This window comes from Rousettus aegyptiacus, unplaced genomic scaffold (assembly GCF_014176215.1).
Source record: "Rousettus aegyptiacus isolate mRouAeg1 unplaced genomic scaffold, mRouAeg1.p scaffold_m13_p_3, whole genome shotgun sequence".
Classification (NCBI taxonomy): Eukaryota; Metazoa; Chordata; class Mammalia; order Chiroptera; family Pteropodidae; genus Rousettus; species Rousettus aegyptiacus.
Window position 1 is genome coordinate 1,748,072 of NW_023416306.1, and position 18,802 is coordinate 1,766,873.

General features: G+C 65.4%; 1 protein-coding gene across 2 annotated transcripts in view; it reads left to right on the plus strand.

The window, feature by feature from the left end:
- The window catches only part of ADAMTSL2 (ADAMTS like 2), a 34,405-nt gene extending 16,528 nt beyond the window's left edge, over positions 1–17,877 (plus strand). For both annotated transcript variants that reach the window (XM_016152998.2, XM_016152999.2), the window contains 10 exons: positions 647–995; positions 2,250–2,616; positions 7,105–7,202; positions 10,303–10,429; positions 11,489–11,702; positions 11,822–11,977; positions 12,478–12,648; positions 13,294–13,470; positions 16,301–16,445; positions 17,156–17,877. In XM_016152998.2, coding sequence (XP_016008484.2) covers positions 647–995; positions 2,250–2,616; positions 7,105–7,202; positions 10,303–10,429; positions 11,489–11,702; positions 11,822–11,977; positions 12,478–12,648; positions 13,294–13,470; positions 16,301–16,445; positions 17,156–17,274 — 1,923 coding nt within the window. In that variant the 3' untranslated portion in view covers positions 17,275–17,877. The remainder of the gene's footprint in view (positions 1–646; positions 996–2,249; positions 2,617–7,104; positions 7,203–10,302; positions 10,430–11,488; positions 11,703–11,821; positions 11,978–12,477; positions 12,649–13,293; positions 13,471–16,300; positions 16,446–17,155) is intronic.
- Positions 17,878–18,802: the final 925 nt, after the last annotated feature.

The following is an 18,802-nucleotide window of genomic DNA, read 5'->3' on the forward strand; positions in this document are numbered from 1 at the left end:
TCGCCCCAGTGCTGCTCTGAACTTCCGTCTGGGAGTCTGCTTCCTAGGACTTCCCCGACCCTAGCTGCCGTGGGCCCCTGGCAGAAACCCGAGGACCCCCACTGCGGGGGACGCAGGGCTGGTGGAGTGGGGGACTGGGCTGCGGCACAGCAGAGGCCTCGGCCCCCCCAAAGCCAGCTCTGCGGCCGGCGGGCCTCGGGGGCCGGGGCCATGGCGCCCGCTCTGCCCGTCAGCGGGGCTTCTGGGGTGGGGGTAGGGCGGCAGGAGGAGTCCACAATCGCCACTTAGGGTTCCTGGCACGTGGTGGCGATGTCGTATGGCTTTCTTACTTTTAGAATGTTCTGCGTGCTCCGTGCACTCCCTTACCGCCTGCGCGGGGCTGGACGGCTCCCTCCGCCTGCTCCAGGGGTGTGCCCATGTTCTCCAGTCCCGGAATGGGGGCGGCAGGTGGGGAAGCCCTGGGCAAGCAGCCTTCTTGGTCAAGGGCGAGTCCCCGGGCAGACTCGGCTGTGAGCCACAGCAGCGGGACAAGCACGTCTCCATCCCAAAGGGCTTGTGGTCCACAGAGGCGGCAGCCACGCCGGGCTCACTGGGAGGCGGGGGCTGGCACGAGGAAGGGCGGGGTCCCACCTCTGCCGCTCCCCAGGTGTGGAACCAGAACGGCAAGAGCCCCTCCATCACCTTCGAGTACACGCTGCGGCAGCCGCCGGACGCCCACCACATCCGGCCCGTCTTCTACGGCTTCTCGGAGCCGGCCTCGCAGAGCGCGGACAGCCAGGAGCTGGACGGGCCCGGGCTGGCGGCCTTCCTCCACCACAATGGCTCCCTCTACGGCCAGGCCTCCTCGGAGCGGCTGGGCCTGGACAACCGGCTGTTCGGCCCCCCGGGCCTGGGGACGGAGCTGAGTCTGAGCGAAGGCCAGGAGACCAACGAGGTGTGCGAGCAGGCCGACGGCGGGGCCTGCGACGGACCCCCCGGGGGCAAGGGCTTCCGAGGTAACTGGGCGGGGGGCCCGGGCGGGCCGGGGGCTTCCCGGGGAGCAGGGCCTCGGGTCGGGGTCTTCGGTCCCCTGCGGCCCGTGGAAGCGGGTGACCGGAGGTGCTGGATCTCGGCAGGCACAGAGCCAGGTCTCTGAGTGCGTCCTCCGACGTACGTTCTTCGAGGTGGATCCACTGTCCCCACGGGCAGAGGGAGGGCTTGCCACTTGACGCAGTCCGTCACGGAGGGGCTGGAGGTCAAACGCAGACGGTCTGACCCTCTAGCCCCCACCCTTGCTCACTTGATGGAGACAGACAGGCAACACGGAGGCGATGGAGGGGGGCACAGGGGAGACCTCGAGTTCTCAGGAGGCTGACCCCTGACCTGAGGGCTCAGGAACGGGTAAGGGCTAGCCGAGTGAGGGCGTGGGAGGGGGGGGGGGACGAGAGAGGGCCAGGGAGGCTCCATCCGGTGGGGCAGATTCCCGAGGAAGGGGCAGGAGGTGCCGCTGGAGGCGGGGTCCCCGAGACCCTCGCTGGCCGTGTGGCCATGCCCCTAGGGGCCTTGGCTCGTCGAGGCTGGAGGGTGGACCAGGCTCAGGGAGATGCCCCTCACTAACTTGGGGGTCGTCTCCAAGACCCTCGGAGCCTTCAGGTAGAAGATACTTTGGAGGCCGCCTGGGGCCACTGTAGCAATGATAAGCAGAGAACACCGGAAGTGGGTGCTCTCCCGTTCTGGGGGCCGGAAGTCCGGAGCCAGCCCCCCGCACGCCCTCCGGAGGCTCTGGGGGAGTGTGCCGCGGCCTCTCCCGGCGTCTCGTGGCCAGGGTGGTCCTCGGCTGGTGTCCCAGTCACTCCTCCTCTGCCTCCCCCCTCGTACACCTGCTCCCGTCTCTCTGAGTCTTCACCTGTTCTCACGAGGACACAGCGGTCGTTGCGTGAAGGGCCCACCCTACGTCCCGGATGACATCTCCTCGAGATCCTTAACCACGTCTACACAGCCCCCGTGTCCGAATAAGCTCCCACGCTGAGGTTCTGTGGGCATGTGTTTTGGGGAACCCTGTTCAGCCCACTGCAGCGGCCGAGCCGACTCCCCAGCAGATTGTCCGGGCTGGCCGGCGGGTCCCCACCTGGAGCTCTGTGTCCTCTCCCGGGGCAGACGCGTGCCCCTGGGAGCGTTCCGGTCCAGCCCCGCGGGCCCCCCACCCCCAGGCAGCCCTTGCCCCCCACCAGGGGGAGTGCGTGGGGCTGAGCCACTTGTCTCCCTTGCAGATGGCAACGCCACCCGGATGGCTCTCACGGGGGACAAGGATGACCCGGAGGCCGGCGGCCGCCTCACCTCTCGGGAGCTGCTCTCAGCCAACGCCATCTCTGGCCAGCTCCTGGGTGCAGGCTCCGACTCCCGGGAGCTCGCCCTCAACGAGACGGGCAACAGCATCTTTGCGCAGGGCGCCCCGAGGAGCTCCCTGGCCGAGAGCCTCTACGTGGACTATGAGGAGAACGAGGGGGCCTACCTGCTCAATGGGTCCTACCTGGAGCTGAGCAGTGGCCGAGTGACAAACACCTCCTCCGAGGCCCCGTTCCCCAACGCCAGCGCCAGCCTCCCCGCCTCGTCCGGGAACAGGACGCACAAGGCCAGGTACGAGGCGCCCCCCCGTCCCCCCTGCCCGGTCCACGGGCCCTGGGGTGGGGGTCGTGTGAGCATGGCCTCACGCGGGGTGGGGGTGGTCTGGCTGCGAGTCGGGGGTCGACGGCCTGGGCTCAGCACCTCCCCCATGCGGCTAGCTGCAGTGCTGGGCGCCCCGCGTGCGGGTCCGAGGCCCGCGGGAGGAGGGCGAGGCCTCGCGCTGAGTGTGCTACGCGACGCGAACATGTGCTCGCTGCAGCCGCCTGTAGCGTTGGGGGTGGTTACTGGGGATCAGAGAAGGCAAGCGACGTACTCGGGGTCACAGTGCCTGCGGGTTTGGGACCCCTGGGCCCTCAGTCCACGCGGTCCCTGCACACATGGCTGCTGGACATGAGCTGGATACCCCAGGCCACCCCCAAACGTGGGTGACTCTGTACCAAACCCCCATGGGCCAGAGGGAGACCGGGGAAGGGCCCGGTGGGCTCCGCAGCCAGGGCCAGAGCCCAGAATCAGGCCCTGGCAGCGAGGCAGGGCCTTCTGTGGGGACTGCGTGAGCCATGGACTCACCCAGGGACGCCTCAGCAGGCACACCCAGGAACCCTGGGACAAGCACACCTGGGGACCCTGGGACAGGCACACCTGGGGACCCTGGAGCAATCACACCTGGGGACCCCGTGACAATGACAACTGGCAATGCCTGAGCGGTGACGGTCGGCCCTGGAGCGGCCAGAGGCCAGGAGTCTCTGCGGGTGTCAGGGGTAGCTGGGGACGGGGTGCCCTCAGGCCTGCCGCCATCCTTACTGGAGGACGATCCCTTGTGGCAGGCCCCCTGGGCAGACAGGCACCCTTGAAGCACCCCAGAAGCTCCGGGGACAGCAAGGCTGGTGGCGACGACGGGTCGGGCCCGGCAGCGGCTGCCGGTGGGGACAGCGAGGCAGGAATGGGCAGCGGGGCTCGTCTGTCTTGTGTTCCGAGGACCCGCCCAGACCCTTTGGCTTCAAATAACAAACACGACTCGAACCCCAGCCAGGGCTGGCGATGCGGAGGGGGGCGTCCTTGGGAGCTCAGGGGCAGGAAGACTTGGGGTTCTCTCTCGAGGGCATGTGGTCGGGGCTAGAGCAGCGGGCGGCCCTTGCCGGTCGGCCTGCCCACCTTGAGCTGCTCTCCGAGGCCCCGGCTCGCCTGGGAGGTCGGGGGCCGCGGGGCCCGTGGGACGACTGCCGTGGACCGAGGGGAGCCCTGGAGCCGCTGAGGCTGCCCATCTGCCCACGGGCGCCCCCCGGGGCTGCTGCTCCCCGCCCAGGCCCAAACGCTTGCAGAGAGCGGCACCTGGGGGTGTGGGACCCTGTGTCTGGAAGGGGGTGACAGGCTTCGTGTTGGGAATCAGGGTCTGAATCTGAGCGGGGAACTCGTAGACAGAGAGCCAGGTTCCAGAAGCAGCCAGCACTCGGCTGTGACCAGGCCCGTGGCATCGGACCTCAGGCCAGATTTCCAGGCTCCACGGTGGACTCTTTCACGCAGGGCTGTCATCCATGCCTGAGGCCCCTAGAAGCGCCCAGTGGGGACCGGCAGGTAGGACGGCCAGTAATACACTCAGCCTCCTGGTGCGGGGCAGGGGCGGGGGGCCTGCCACAACTCGTGACCCAGGCCGGCTCTCCGACAGCCGGGGCCCCTCTCTGTTAAATTTGTCCCGACGCATGGACGACGTCGATGGCTGTGTGGGTGCCGTGAGAAGCGCTGAACGTAGTGTCTGGAGACCTGAGTCGCCCCCTCGACTCTGCCCACCCATGACTCAGATGTGGCTCGACCCTCAGTGTGCCCAGCAGGGTCCCCGTCCCCATGCTTGTCAGAGGGTGCCTCGGGGACCCTCGGCTCGGGTGTTTGAGGACTCCAGGCCAGGTCAGGCACAAGCTTCTGGGTCCCCAAGCCACAGTTTAGTCTCTCCTGCCCCATCCCAGTTGACTCTGACCCCACCCCCCTCAGCCCCAGGGTGGCACATTGGGTTTCCGGTGCCTGTGGGGACCCAGGAATCAATACGATGGATTGTCAACCCTAGGAAAGGCCCAGGCATGGTGAGATGAGGTGGCTCCCTGCTGGCTGTCATCAAAGGATGCTGCCTGCAGAGACCAAAGATGGTCGGCCGAGGGAGGCCGGGAAACCACCAGGCCAAAATAGCCCGACTCGGGGGAGTTGTCCAAACACAGGAAGTCAGTCTGCTCCCCGACAGGGGGAAATCAAAGGGGCGGCCCAGAAGGGAAAGGTTATTTTTACACTCTCAGCCCGGCCTCAAACAATCGAGGGAGGCCCTCCCCAGACCCAGACGCTGGGCCAGGCGTCCGAGACACCGAGACGCAGAGACGCAGAGACGGGGGCTCCCTCTCCCCGTCTGGAGGGGAGGAGGAGCAAGGGGCGCGTTCTGGTTCGTTTATAAAGAAGCTCCCCCCGCCTTGGGGGGGTATGAGCCCGCGCTGGAGTCCCAGTGCCCGGGCGGCTGTCGCCAGCGAGTCCGGTGGTTCTCACCCCCGCTGCAGAGGAGCCACCCCCTCCGGTGCAGCCAGAGGCAGGTGAAGGGCCGCGGCTCAGCTGCCTCCCCTGCGTTTGCTCCTGGCACTTCCCCTCAGAGCTGAACCCTTATGGTCGCCCTGTTGTGCAAACACAGCAGCGTTCGGCAAGAGTCGCATGTGCCGGTGTGACTCGGGCTGGTGGACATGTAGGCAGCCCCTCCAGAAATACCTTAGGTGCTTAACATCCGAAGGGTTATTTTGAACACGGCTGCTCTCTCCGGAGTCAGGAATGAGTCACCCCGCCTGCTGGCTCGGGGAGTGTGTAATTAGATAAAGGTGGCCTAGCTTCTCCCTGGGCGGGGCGGAGGGGCGCCCGGGCTGGTCTTTTCATCTCTTTTGTTCTTGGGGAGAATTTAAAGCTGTTGAAAGGAGGGTGGGGGGCCCTATCAACACCGTTCGGCGCTTTCCAAATCAAGCGTCAGGGAGCGAGTGATCTTCCAGCCCGAGGGGGCCCCGCTCCTGGAGCTGGGTGCTCTCCCAGGTTTGCGTGGGTGATGGGGTCTGGGGGCGGGGCCATTGTTAAGTTTCCTCTCATCTTTAAGGAGGGCCAGGGACCTTCCTTTTCCCTTGGAAAGCTGTGGAAAGGCTGTGGTGGGCTCCACGTTGTGAGGCCGCCAAGTGTGGGATCCTGCGGGCTTTGGGCAGCTGTGAAAGCAGCCACCAGGCCGCCACCCGCCTGGCCGCCCTCTGTGCCTCCTCCTTCCCGCCCCACTTATGGGCACCCTAGTACAGTTGCTATTCAGGTCTCAGGGGGTCCGGTTTTCAGAGCAGGACGCGCCTTCAGGGGGATGTTCACAGGGCGATGAGTTGTAAAAGCGATTCTCATCCGCTTGGGGAATTCCGGAAGTTGGAATCTAAACTGTCTTCCGCCCTGGAATGAGCCCCCCGCAGCCTTGCTGGTGCTGGCCGCAGAGCCAAGGCCTGGGCCGCTTCACCCCCACCCTCCTCGGGCCGGCCCCGGGGCCCGGACGGAGCGGGAGTCGGGGACGGTGCTCAGCGTGAGGGGCGTCGAGGCCTGGATGGCCCGCCGGCAGCCGGGCCGTCACTCCACGTCCCCTCCTCTGGTTCCGGGGGTCGCGGGACTCCTGGGCCCCCTCAAGCCGGACCCCTGTGTCTCAGGCCTCAGGCCCTGCTGCCACCCAAAGCCACTTCCCTCCTCCCCTGCTGAGTCCCAAACGAGCCTGCACATTGGATATCGAGGTTGGGCCCAGCACACCAACTGGTTCAGAGCAGCAAACAGTCCTAACAATAGCTGGCTCCGGCTGCCCGAGTTCCGGCCAAGAATCCCGGCCGCTCGCTGGCGGGGAGGCCGCATGCCTTTCCGCTTGCACAGCAGCCATGGCCGACCTGGGCAGGGCGTCTGGAGGGGCCGCGGCCACGCCCCCGCCCCCTCTGCGCCGCGCCTTTCCATTGTGACCATTGGAGGTGAATGGCCGGTGTCCCCCGTCGATCAGAATCCCGGCCGAGGGGGGCTGCGGGAGAAGCCGGCACCTTCTCAGCTCAGCAGGTGCTTCTCGACATCCCTTCCAGGGGAGGGGCCCGGGGGGGGGGAAGATGCTGGAAGCTAACAGTGGGAACCCCACATGCGTAGAGGGATTACAAGGTCGGTGAGCCCCAGATTCTTCCCCGCACCCCACGAAGGAGCTTCGATGGCTGCTAGTCAGTGAGCTTACACTAAGTCACCGAGATGGGAAAAGAGCAGAGAGGACATCCCTCCATCCGAAACCCTGCCGCTGGGGGCATCCCCCGTTCCCTGTCCGAGACCGCGGGTGCTCCGCCGCTAGCAGGTGGGCTTCTGCGGGGGCTCAGGAGATGTGTGCTGCCACATAAAAGCACAGCCGCCTCCACGGATGGGAACAGACCCTCCGATGAAAACTCACGCCGCCGGCAAGCCCTGCGGCCCCTCAGCCCCTTCCCTGCTTGCCCTTGTGTTCAGGACCAGACCGAAGACCCGCAAGCAAGGCGTGAGCCCGGCGGACATGTACCGGTGGAAACTCTCGTCCCACGAGCCCTGCAGCGCCACCTGCACCACAGGTACCCGTCGCCGTCACCGCTGCTGGCGGCCACCGGCCCGAACCGCCCGCCCGGGGCCTGTGCCCCGAGTCCTGATCTGGGAGGTGGCGTGACAACGCGGCAGGGGTCGGGGTGTCCTCCCGCTCTCGGAGTGCTGGAGCCCTGTGCGGTCAGCCTCCTGGCGTCATGCGGGGCGCAGATGCTCTTCATCTGTTGTCATGCGCATCACTTCGTTAGAGCAAACTTCTTTGGGGGAAAGTGAGAAATCTCAGTTTACTTTTGTTTGCAGCAAACACAGGAAGGAGGAAATAGACCCAGGGGGCCTAGGACGGAGGGAATGCGTGGGGTTCCAGGACCGCATCTGGGCATCGGGGAGGAGGTGGGAGGGGGGCGGAGACCCCGGGTGGCGTCTGACGGGCAGATACACGTGCTTAGCAAGCGCTGAGCTGGGGCTTGAACCCACATCTCCGCGCCCGCATGGCCGGCGGCCAGGAGCTGGACTCCCTCTGCTGCCAGCTCTGGTTCTCACCCCGAGGGGCTGCTAAAGTTCAATGTCAGAGGCAGCACCGGGACCCCAGCGAGTGTGGCAGGGAGACCCCAGCGCCGCCTGCTGTAAGTTTTGGACTTCATGGCTGGCCTTGGACTACCCGGTGCTGCCACTCAAACTGCCCCGGCCCCCGCCCACCATGGCCAGGGCTTTGGCGGCTCCTGCCGCCTCCGGCCAGTGAGGGGATGAAGCAAGCCTCTGGCTGGACGCGGCGCAGCCGGCAGTCTGGGCTCGGTCATGCCCCCTGCAGCCCCAGTGGCGTCTCAGGCTGTGGGCCCAGGGAGGAGCTGGTCCTGTAGGGCTCTGAACGGACGCCAGGTCCTTTTGTCCTTCCCTCCCTCCGGGCTGGAACCCTGGCCCGCCCCCATGAGCAGGGCGTGGGGCGCGCCGTTTGCCCCCGGGCATTCTGGAGGGCACAAGGCAAGCTTTGTGGGGTGCTGGTGAGTAGCTGAGACGCACTCTCTGCCGGACCGCACCACGTGCCCAGGGCGAATGGCTGAATCTCTGCAAGCCTCGCTTTTCTACCTGCACAGTGGGACATGCGCCTGTCCGAAGATGAACATGAAGTGTGGCCCTCGCCACCACCTCCCGCACACCGCGGCCAGCTCCTCTCAAAATCCAATTTCAGCGCTGGCGGTCGCGTGCCTTCTGGGGCGTGCAGTGTCTGTGACTGTCCAGCAGTGTCATGGCCACACAGCAAGGGCCCCTCCCTGCCCCGCGAAAGGCTCTTAGGTCAACCGGGTAGCTCTCTGTACCCGAGCTCAGCCACAATGGGCATCTTCCTTCTCCTTAAAGAAAGGCTTTGAGGAGGTAGAAATGCAGGTGAGCTGGTTGGAACTCCTACCTTGAGTCTCAACCGATGATTTCTAACTGTTCCTGGGCGCCCCCAGGGCACAGGGTGAGGGGAGTGGAGCCAGCAGTCGCTGAGCCTCGCACCTCCGCAGGCGCAAGCGCAGGCGCGGTGCGCGCTCCCGCCTGCGGCGTGGCGCAGGCGCGGTGCTACTTCCCGCCTGCGGCGTGGATCCGGGCTGCCTGGGCACTCATGTAAAGGAAGGGCTCCCTGCCTGAGAAGGTGTGAGGAGCACTGCGTTCAGGCTGAGGCAATGGAGAGGGGTCCAGGGCGCTGGCGCTGGGACTCTCCAGCACCTCTGGGAACGAGCCAGCCGAGGCCTGGGGTACCTGACAGCATGCACGTCGCCCCACCAGGGAGTGATCGAGCTGAGACGTGAGTTCCGCTCCCTTGATCGGGACCTGCCGGCCTCCCCTCCCTGACGGGGACTGAATGAATAATCAGGCACTTGGCACTGGTCTGCAAGTCCCCAGGCCCGGATTGGTGTCTGAGGCCTGGGACATTCCCAGCAGGCCTGGCCAGGAAGCCGGCCTCCCCCTCAGAGAGGGCTCAAGACTGCACAGCCCCGTGCTGGCAGAGAGGTACCGGCGATTGCGGCCTGGCCCGTCCTGCACGGAAAAAGAAAGAATCCCCATGTGGCTGCGTCCCAGGCTGTTCTTCGGTCCAGGGCCGGGCGCGGGGAGGCAGGAGCCGCAGCGGGGAGCAGGAGGGGCCGCGGCTCTTCAGCTACCTGGAGACGGCGTTCCTCCTGGAGGGCTGGTCACCCAGTGGGGAGGGTCCCATCGCCTCCACCATTCAGGAAGGCAAGTCCCCCAGACACAGACAAACACTCACACACACACACACGGACATAGACAGACACACATACACACAGACACACACACACCTGAAGCAACGGCAACAACAAAACCCGCCTCCACCCAGCCTTTCACCAGCGCCAACTGCTCCCCTGAGTCATCCTGGCTCCTTGGCAGGGACCCACCACTGCTGAGTGAGTTCGGCCTGCATGCCAGCCAGGTGCCAGACACAGGGGTGCTGGGGGAGGACAGGGCAGTAGAGAGTGGACATGGGTCAAGGAATTAACAACATGGGGCAAGAGCTGGCCCTTTGTATGCTGTCTCTGTTGGGATTTATAGAGTCGTGGGGAGCCCAGCAGGGCAAACACACATATAATATTGGAAAAAGAAGGTTCAAGAGGGAGCGATGAGGACTGGGGTGGCTGGAAAAGCCTGGAATGCTTAGGTTGTCCATCCGTATCCATCCATCCATCCATGTACCCACTCACCAACCTACTCATCCATCTATGCACCCACCCGCCCGCCTATTCATCCATCCGCCCACTCACCTGCAGATGGGTAGTTGTGGAGTGAATGAAAATTAGTGACACCTGGCTGTGTGTGCCTCTATAGGGGCCAACCTGAGTTTACTCAAAGCCCAAAGCGTGTGACATATGAACTGGGTGCCCAGCCTGGGCTGGCTTGGGTGGGAGTGAGGGTGGGCGTCCGAAGAGAAGAGGTCATACTCTGGGACATGGCGGAGACAGAGTTCAGACCCACAGAGTTGCCCCCGCCGAGTTCTCCCACAGTTCTGTAAGCTGGTTGCTGTCATTAGCCCTAATTTAGACTGGGAAGCTGGGCGCTGAGCGGTCAGGTCGCATGGCCCGTCTGCTAGTCTCCAAGGTGCTCACGTGTGGTTCACAGGCCTTTCCCTTGTCCCAAACCCAGGGGTCATGTCGACCTACGCCATGTGTGTCCGTTATGATGGCATCGAGGTGGACGACAGCTACTGTGATGCCCTGACCCGTCCTGAGCCTGTCCAGGAGTTCTGTGCTGGGAGGGAGTGCCAGCCCAGGTACCTGCCACCCAGTGTCCCTTGCAGGGTTGGGGCGGGGTATGAGCAGCCGCACCCGGCTTTGCCTCTGCCCCAAGGAGCAGAGGAGTTAGCATCTTGCTCCCTCAAGGGGCTTTGTGGGCTGGACTGGCAGAAGGGGGCCATACTGACTTGCCTGCTAGAGTCTTGTGTCTTCCCACGCTTTGCAGAATAATCTGTCACTGTGCCTTGCACATAGTAGGTGGCTAATTAATGCCTTCCGCTGCAGACCAAAAGACCATTCTGAACACTACTCTGATTATGGTGACACCTTACCCCCAGGCCTATTTGGTACAGCTAGGATTTTTATGAGCCAAAAGGGATTTTACCCCAAATTCCAAGCAGACCAGCTATCCCTAGGATGGGTGACAGCTCTGTCTCTCTAGTCCTCAGGCCTCCTGTGCTGTGTCACAGATGGTCAGACTGAGGCCTAACCATGCCCTGTTCCTTGTCACAGTCATGGCAGGAGCTGGTGCAGGGGTCCCAGACGAACCTGAGGGTGCCAGCCTCCTGTCACTTGTCACTGGGGGGACGCGCAAACTCGCCTGGGAGGCCAAGCACGTTCTGCTCCCTGACACTGCTCCATGCCCCTTTACTTCTGCCCTGCCCCCACTGGGGCCTCTGCTCTACGACCGTTTGCTCCTTCCTTAGAAGTGGGGTGTGTGGCCCTGGGTCCTGTCGTAGCCCTCCAGCCCCCACGGCGGGGCTCAGGGCTCTGGAACTCTGGAGGTGATTTGGGGTGAGCAAAGGAGTAGGGCCAGGACCTGGCTCCCGGAGCGTGTGGAAGGCCAGGCGGGCGGGTGTCGGGCCAGCAGGTGGAGGGGCTCCTGGAAGACGGTGCCCACTCACCCCACTTAAGGGTTTCCTAGAAAACTCAAGGTCTCCACTCGGCGGCATCCACCGTGGGGCCTCACCAGCACCCTGCCTGGCTTAACCCTTGTTATTTGGGGCCACACATGGGTAGGGAAGACGGGGTGCATTTTCTCCGGGGCTGTGGTAAGGGTAGTAGGGTCGCTGAAGGCCATCCCCCTCCTGAGGCAGGTGGGAGACGAGTAGCTGGAGCGAGTGCTCTCGCACCTGTGGCGAGGGCTACCAGTTCCGCATCGTGCGCTGCTGGAAGATGCTGTCACCTGGCTTCGACAGCTCCGTGTACAGCGACCTGTGCGAGGCGGCCGAAGCCGTGCGGCCAGAGGAGCGCAAGACATGCCGGAACCCGGCCTGCGGGCCGCAGTGGGAGATGTCGGAGTGGTCGGAGGTGAGCGCGTGCGCCAGGGGGCGGGGCTCGGTGCGGGGGGCGGGGCTCGGCGCGGGGGCGGGGCTCGGCGCATGGGGCGGTCCTCACGCCCTGATGGCTCCCTCCCCGGCTCCCCGCAGTGCACTGCCAAGTGTGGGGAGCATAGCGTGGTGACTAGGGACATCCGCTGCTCCGAGGACGAGAAGCTGTGTGACTCCAACACCAGGCCCGTGGGGGAGAAGGACTGCACAGGGCCCCCTTGCGACCGCCAGTGGACTGTCTCCGACTGGGGGCCGGTGAGGGCAGGGGCCCCCATGGGGAAGAGGCGTGCTTTGAGGGGTGGCCTGGGTACCAGGCCAGTGAAAATGGGTCGCTGTGCTTCCTCTGGCTGTGCCTCAGTCTCCCCATTTTTCTGGAGCCAGGATGTGGGGGAGAAATGGCCTTTCTCCTCATTATTATGAAGACTCAATACCTTTATCCAAAACCAAGCGGCCCAAATGGCGATCCGGTATGATCACCCCTCTGTCCGTGTCCCTGTGGGGCTCAGACGCGCCCCGGGGGCCCCTCGGGGTGCTGGGCGCACAGATGGCCCCTCAGATGTTTTAGGTGCGCTTTTCTCTTTGTGTGTTTTTCATCGCGCATGCAATATGTCCGTAATTAGAACAGAAAATGCTATTTAAAACGTGGTTGCCATGGCAGTGGCAGCCCCACACTGCTGGGGGAGCTGTTTCTCTCGGGAACGACGTCTCGGGGACCTGGGAGAGGGCTCCCCGCTAACCCGGGCCTCGCCCTGCAGTGCAGCGGGAGCTGCGGCCAGGGCCGCATGATCAGACACGTGTACTGCAAGACCAGTGATGGACGGGTGGTGCCGGAGTCCCAGTGCCAGACGGAGACCAAGCCTCTGGCCATCCACCCCTGCGGGGACAAGAACTGCCCTGCCCACTGGCTGGCCCAGGACTGGGAGCGGGTGAGTGTGCCACGCCCAGCGGGAGGCCCCTCCGGCTGGAAGAGCATTTGGCTGGGAGCCAAGTGGCCGGAAGGTCAGATTGGTTGAAATGAGGTTTTAATTTGCAAATTACGAGAGCACAATTCACTAAAAATTAATTTGAAATAGAAACACCTCCCCCCAAAAAGTAGGGAAACCCCTTAAAGCTTTCCCAGTCGAAATAGACAAGTGCCCAAGGATGCGTGCAGAATTAGCACTGTCCCCTGCCCCCCCCTTCCCCATATATGGAAAACCTGGGACAGGGTCAGCCGGGCTGTGCTTGCTTTTGGCCCACGGGTCCTGTGCAACCGTTTGCTCGCCTGACCAACTGCACGGCCACCAGCCTGCTGTTTCAGGTGAATCGTTCCCAGCCCGACTGCTTTCGGTCAGTTGTTGCGGGCAGGCCGCTAGTGCCAGATCATCTTGGGCCAAATTGTCATCAACCATTTTGTTTCAAAACAGATGGTTTTCTGCTAAATTGCTTTCGATCAAATCCATTTTGGGCCAAATGGTCAGCTGATGAGCCTCAGCCAATTTGCCGCCCATCCAAGCGTTTCGCCCTGCGGGCCCTGCGTTCTGAGCCTCCTGGCCTCTGGCCTCTGACCCCTGTCTGTCCCTTGACCTCAGTGCAACACGACGTGCGGCCGGGGGGTGAAGAAGAGGCTGGTGCTGTGCATGGAGCTGGCCAACGGGAAGCCGCAGACGCGCAGCGACCCCGAGTGCGGGCTGGCCAAGAAGCCGCCGGAGGAGAGCACGTGCTTCGAGAGGCCCTGCTTCAAGTGGTACACCAGCCCGTGGTCAGAGGTGAGCCCCACTGGCCCCCTGCAGCCGCCTGAGGCCAGGTCTGAGGTTGGGTCCTACCTCAGTACCTCCCCTCTGGCCCCACATGCCCCTTGTGTCCCCCTCCTCAGCCGCCGTCAGGGCTTTCTGTTCCTGGAAAGCTTGTCAGTGTTACCAAGTCAGCTGGCGTGAGAGCCACCTCCTCCAGGAAGCCTTCTCGGCTCTCACCTCTGGGATCCCTGCACTGCTTGTCATGGGCGTCTTCAGCCCGGGTTGCTTTTGGCCTTGCGTTGCACCTCGCAGTTGTGTGTTTCACAGCACACGTGTCTGAAACCCGTCACGGGGCCGGGAGAGCCGGGTGGGCACCGGGGCTGTGCGGGGCTGAGTCAGACGGTGCGCTGGCTCTGGGAGTCGGAGCCAAGGCAGGACGCGGGATTAGGGACACGGAGGCATGGCGGGCCACGTGCTCTGTGGGCGGAGGGGAAGCCAGAGGGAAGGGCGGCAGCTCCCCCGACCAGCCTGGCCCCCCACGCTCCTCGGCCTCAGACTGTCAGGCGGCTCGGCTGAGCTGCCTCCTCTGTGGCCAGAGTCCCGGCTCGGGGGGTGGGGGGGGGGCGCCTCTCCTCCCCCCAACAGCTCCATGAGGAGGGGCTCTCCTTCCTGTTTCGTAGAGGGAGAGACCCAGGTTTGGAGGGATGTCCCGTCCATTTGGGGGTGTGGTCCCCTGTCCTGGGTGGCTGTAGAACCTGCAAAGTGAAGGTCAGCCCAGCGCCGGCTCACCCCAACGCGACCGGGGCAGGCCCCCCACCCGGGGGCCTGGGGCTGCCCGCAGAGATGGAGCAGCCCCGTTTCACAGAGGGGGCGGCAGGGGGCAGACACCCCCCGGGTCTCTGCTTTCTCCCCTGTTCCCTTCCCGTGGGGCTTCCTGGTGTGACTCCAGGCCTCGGGGGCTTGTAGGGCCCGGGCAGAGGCCTTGGGTCTAGACCGTCCTCTGTGACTCGCACTGTCCCCTCGCCGTGTCCACTCTCTCCCTAGTGGCACAGCTACTCCTGTGCCCCGGTCCCCTCCCCACCTGGTGACGCCGTAAACTCAGCAGGGGCAAGTGGGGAGGCCCAGGGAGCCCTGTGAGCATCACTGGGGGTTTGAAGAGCAGGGGTCTTGCTGCCAGCGCTGCCGTGGCCAGGCGGAGTGACCAGTGTCCTCTGGCCTCGGATTCCTCATGGGCCCACTCTGAAGCCCAAGGGATGACTCGGGTGCTACATGGGACTGGAAGCCCAGGACACTCACTGTGACATTCTGCGGTGTGTCTCAGACACCCACACCTGAGGCTTCCCTGGTCTTGGCCACCTGACAGGTGGATGCCACACCCCAAAACTTAAGAGTTCAAGGGGAAGATTCACGCGTGAGATGGGGGTACGTCTGGGATTCCATGAGTGCTGCTTCCACTCAGAGTGAGAGGGGCCGGGGCCTCGGTCCCCCACCCGGGCTCGGGGTGCTCAGCGGAGAGACCTGGGGTGACGTCCGGGCTCACACTCTGCCCTAGGTGGGGCCACCACTCACCCTACAGCTCACATGCCCATTGAGAAGCGAGAGCACTGGCATTTATGTGTTCTGTGTTGCCTAATAAGGACCCCCCAAGGGGAGAAAGAGGGGGCTTTGGGTTGGGGGGGTCCCCGAGCAGGCATCAGCCGGGGGGACCAGGAAAGTCTAGTGGCTCTGGAGACCGAGGCGTGTGGGAGAGCGAGGGTCCCCCTTGGACTGGCCGAGCCCGGCGGGGGGGTGGGGCTGGGCAGGGTGGCAGGCGAGGCCTGATGGGGCCTCTGGGCCCCCAGGAGCCAGGCCGAGCCCTGCACCTTAGAAAGTGCATCTGGCTTCAGAAAGTGGGGGGCTGCCATGGGATGCGGGCCAGGACCCACGAGGGGCAGGCGCCATGCTGGCTGCTTAGCCGCGGCAGGGAGGAGAGCCGTGAAGGGGGGACCCCCAAAGGACAGTGTCGGGGGAGGGGCATGCCCGTATTGCCCCGATGGCGGTGGGCGGGTGAGCGGTGGCCGGCATGGATGGACAGGGGTGTGAGGACCTCCGCACTGTCTCCGTAAGAGCTCATGCCGCCTACCCGCCCCTTCCTCCCCCCACCCCAGCACATCCAGGGCGCCTGCCTAAGGGGCGTCTACCCAAGGCTGGCTGTCCTCTGAGCTTGGGGCCAGGCCGGCCTCGCATGGCTTTCAGACTGGGCATCAGAGCGGGCATCGGGCGGGTGGCCCTCCACACCTCATTCTCTCTGTGCCTCTGCAAATGGGACCGGAGGGTGGGCCCGGGGAGCTGAGGGCTCAGGTCCTGGACGGGCCTGGGTGATGCGGGGTCCCCTGCATGGCGGGAGCGAGAGGGAGCCACCGCCTCCAGGATGTTGGCAGGAGGGCGGCGGGGTGACGGGCCAGCGGCTGTCCTGAGTTCCAGGTGGCTCGGCGGGGTTTTCCGGGGGGACATCTGGACGGGGACCTGCAGTGGGCGTGGTGGCTGTGGACGACCCATTTAACTGGCCCACAACAAACACAGCTCTTCAGTGGAGCGGAAGACCAGCAGCCCCCCCCCCCACCCCCCCCACCCTGGCCCTGTGCGTCCTGGGCATCGCAGCTCCCAGGAAAGCCTGGGGGGACAGTTGAGGGTGGAGGGGTTCACCCCCTCACTGTGCAGACAGGGAAACTGAGGCAGCACTGGGCGGGGCTGTCTCAGCCTCCCAGCCGCCCGCCGGGGCCCTCTCCTCCGCTCGCCGCCTCGAGCTCCCGCGTGACCCGGTGGGTGGCGGGGCTCCCTCGGGTGCTGGGTGGGGCTGTGCCACGTGCCCTCTCCCCGCCAGTGCACCAAGACCTGCGGCGTGGGCGTGCGGGTGCGAGACGTCAAGTGCTACCAGGGGACCGACATCGTCCGGGGCTGCGACCCCCTGGTGAAGCCTGTGGGCAGGCAGGCCTGCGACCTGCAGCCCTGCCCCACGGAGCCCCCAGGTGAGCGGCGGGGAGGCCGCGGGCGGGCGGGCGCTTCCCGCAGGTCGGCCTGAGGACCAGCTGGGTTAATAGCCACGGAGACTGGCACGTGTCGTGTCGCAGAGCGAAGGGTCCCAGCCCGCTGGGAGGCGAGGCCCGACGGGGGCTCCAGGCCCCCAGGAGCCATGCTCGGACGTGCACCTCGCAAAGAGCATCCCAGCTCGGGAGACGGGAGGGCAGCTGCGGGCGGGGGCGGGGCAGGAATCCAGGACCACTCAGCCCAGACAGCCCCGCGCTGGGCACACGGCTGAGGTGCTGGGCTCGCAGGGGGCAGGTGTTGAGCTCTGCTTTGGACCCGTTGAATGGAGGGGTTACCTGTGGGCCTCCCCGGGATGCTCCGGGGGTGAGATCAGTGGCTCCTCTAAACCCTGGCCCCTGGACATCGCCGCTCCCTGTGCACAGACTGAGCCAGTGGGCAGGGTTCGTGACGTCCCTGGGGAGGGGCGGCAGCAGGGACCCCAGTGCTTGCAGCTGGGTGGGAGGTCCACAGCTCCTGTGCTTGGGGATGTGCACGTATGGCCACCTGTCCCCAGGTCCTCCGCCACCCAGGGCCACCTCTTGTCGACCTCGTTCCCTCAGTCTAGGGAAAGAGAGGCGGGCGGGCGGGGCGGGCGGGGCGGGCGCGGGCGGAGGTCCTGTCCTGATGCCCCTCTACTGTGTTCCTTCCCCAGATGACAGCTGCCAGGACCAGCCAGGCACCAACTGCGCCCTGGCCATCAAGGTGAACCTCTGCGGCCACTGGTACTACAGCAAGGCGTGCTGCCGCTCCTGCAGGCCCCCCCACTCCTAGGCCTGGCAGCCGCTGCCCTCAGGGACCCGAGCGCCCCGCCCCCGGGGCCACCGCAGCTTCTGGGGCTACCCACGGACACCCCTCCTGCAGGGCGCCCCAGGCTGTGAAGACGTGACACTGAGCCCTGCTCTCCCCACACCCGGCCCAGGGAGGGAGAGACCCCGAGTGCCCGCCAGCCTCCCCGGACAGGGCTGCCCCGGCTGTGGGCAGGGTTCTGAGCCCGAGCAGGGTGTGTCTGCGTTCCCATCCCCAGCACCCCGGCCGGCACCCAGCGCCTAAGGGGGCCCAGTGGCCAGAGCCCAGGGGTGCAGGCGGCCGCCCCCCGCTGCCCCCGCAGCCCCCTCTCTGCTGGCCTAGGAAGGCCCTGTCTGCCTCCAGGCCAGGTGTCGGAGACAGGAGGGGCAGGCGCCGTCTGGGACACGGTCCCGGCCGGGGGCCCCCTCCTCCCAGAGGAACTTGTCTCCCCACTTAGTGCCCGTCGCCTCCCCGTAGGAAGCTCCCGTGCACGGAGGGCCCGCCGCGCTTCGCACCCGGGGCGAGGCACTCCCACTCACGGTGCCCCCGTCATGCCGCCTCCGCGCGTTAATAAAGGGTCGTGTTTGTGGCGGCATCGTGGGCTCTCGGTGGCACCTGCAGGGGGCGGGGCAGTGGGGGGCCTGGAGAGCCAAGTGCAGCCGTGCGCTCACCCCTTCGGGAAGGTCTGCTGAGGCTTGGGTCCGGGGACTGGGCTGGGGCTATGGGCCAGGCGGCAGAGGCACCCCAAGGACATGACCGCAAGGTGGAGGAAGCAGACGAAGTGTCCAAGAGGGGAGCCTGCAGGAGGGGGTTCAGGGGGCTTCAGGACTGGGACTCTGGAGTCCCAGCGAGTTCTTGGGCCTGTCAGCACTGGGGACCTGGGGCAGGGAGCCTGGAGACGGAGAGCCTGGGGCTGCCTGCAGGGTCCTGGCAAGACAGGGGTGGGGGGCCTAGCGGGAACCCTGTAACCTAACCATCAGGAGCAAAGCACCCACCTCGGGATGTGTTGGGTAAAACAGAGAAGACGAGGCAGGCAGATGGGGGCCCACCCCAAACGCTCAGAAGTATCCGTCGCTACTGCTTCTGGACCTCACGGGGCTACTTAACCTGGACTTGGGGTGCAGGGCCACTGGAGGGCTTCCTGGAGGAGGTGATGTTTAGGCTGGTCCCAGAGGAAAGGATGGGGAAGCGTGTGGAGACCGGGAAACGCCTGCACAACGCCCCGAGGGAGAGGCAGGGTGTGTCCCGGAAACTGAAAGCAGACGCTGCCGCCAAGGGAGGGAGGCGCCTGGGCCACCTGCTGCGGGAGCATGGAATCCCGGTGGCCCAAGGTGCTGCTGAGGCCCAGGCAGCAGGACAGCAAGTGCGCCTCCCTGGGACGTGTGGCCAGCCTGTCTCCAGCTGGGGCGGGAGCGGGGGCCACCACGCGGCGCCTAGGGGGCCGCGACTGAGTGACCCCGACGGCTCACCGAGGACCGCGGGGAGGGCTTGTTCAGGGTCACCAGCTTGCTTC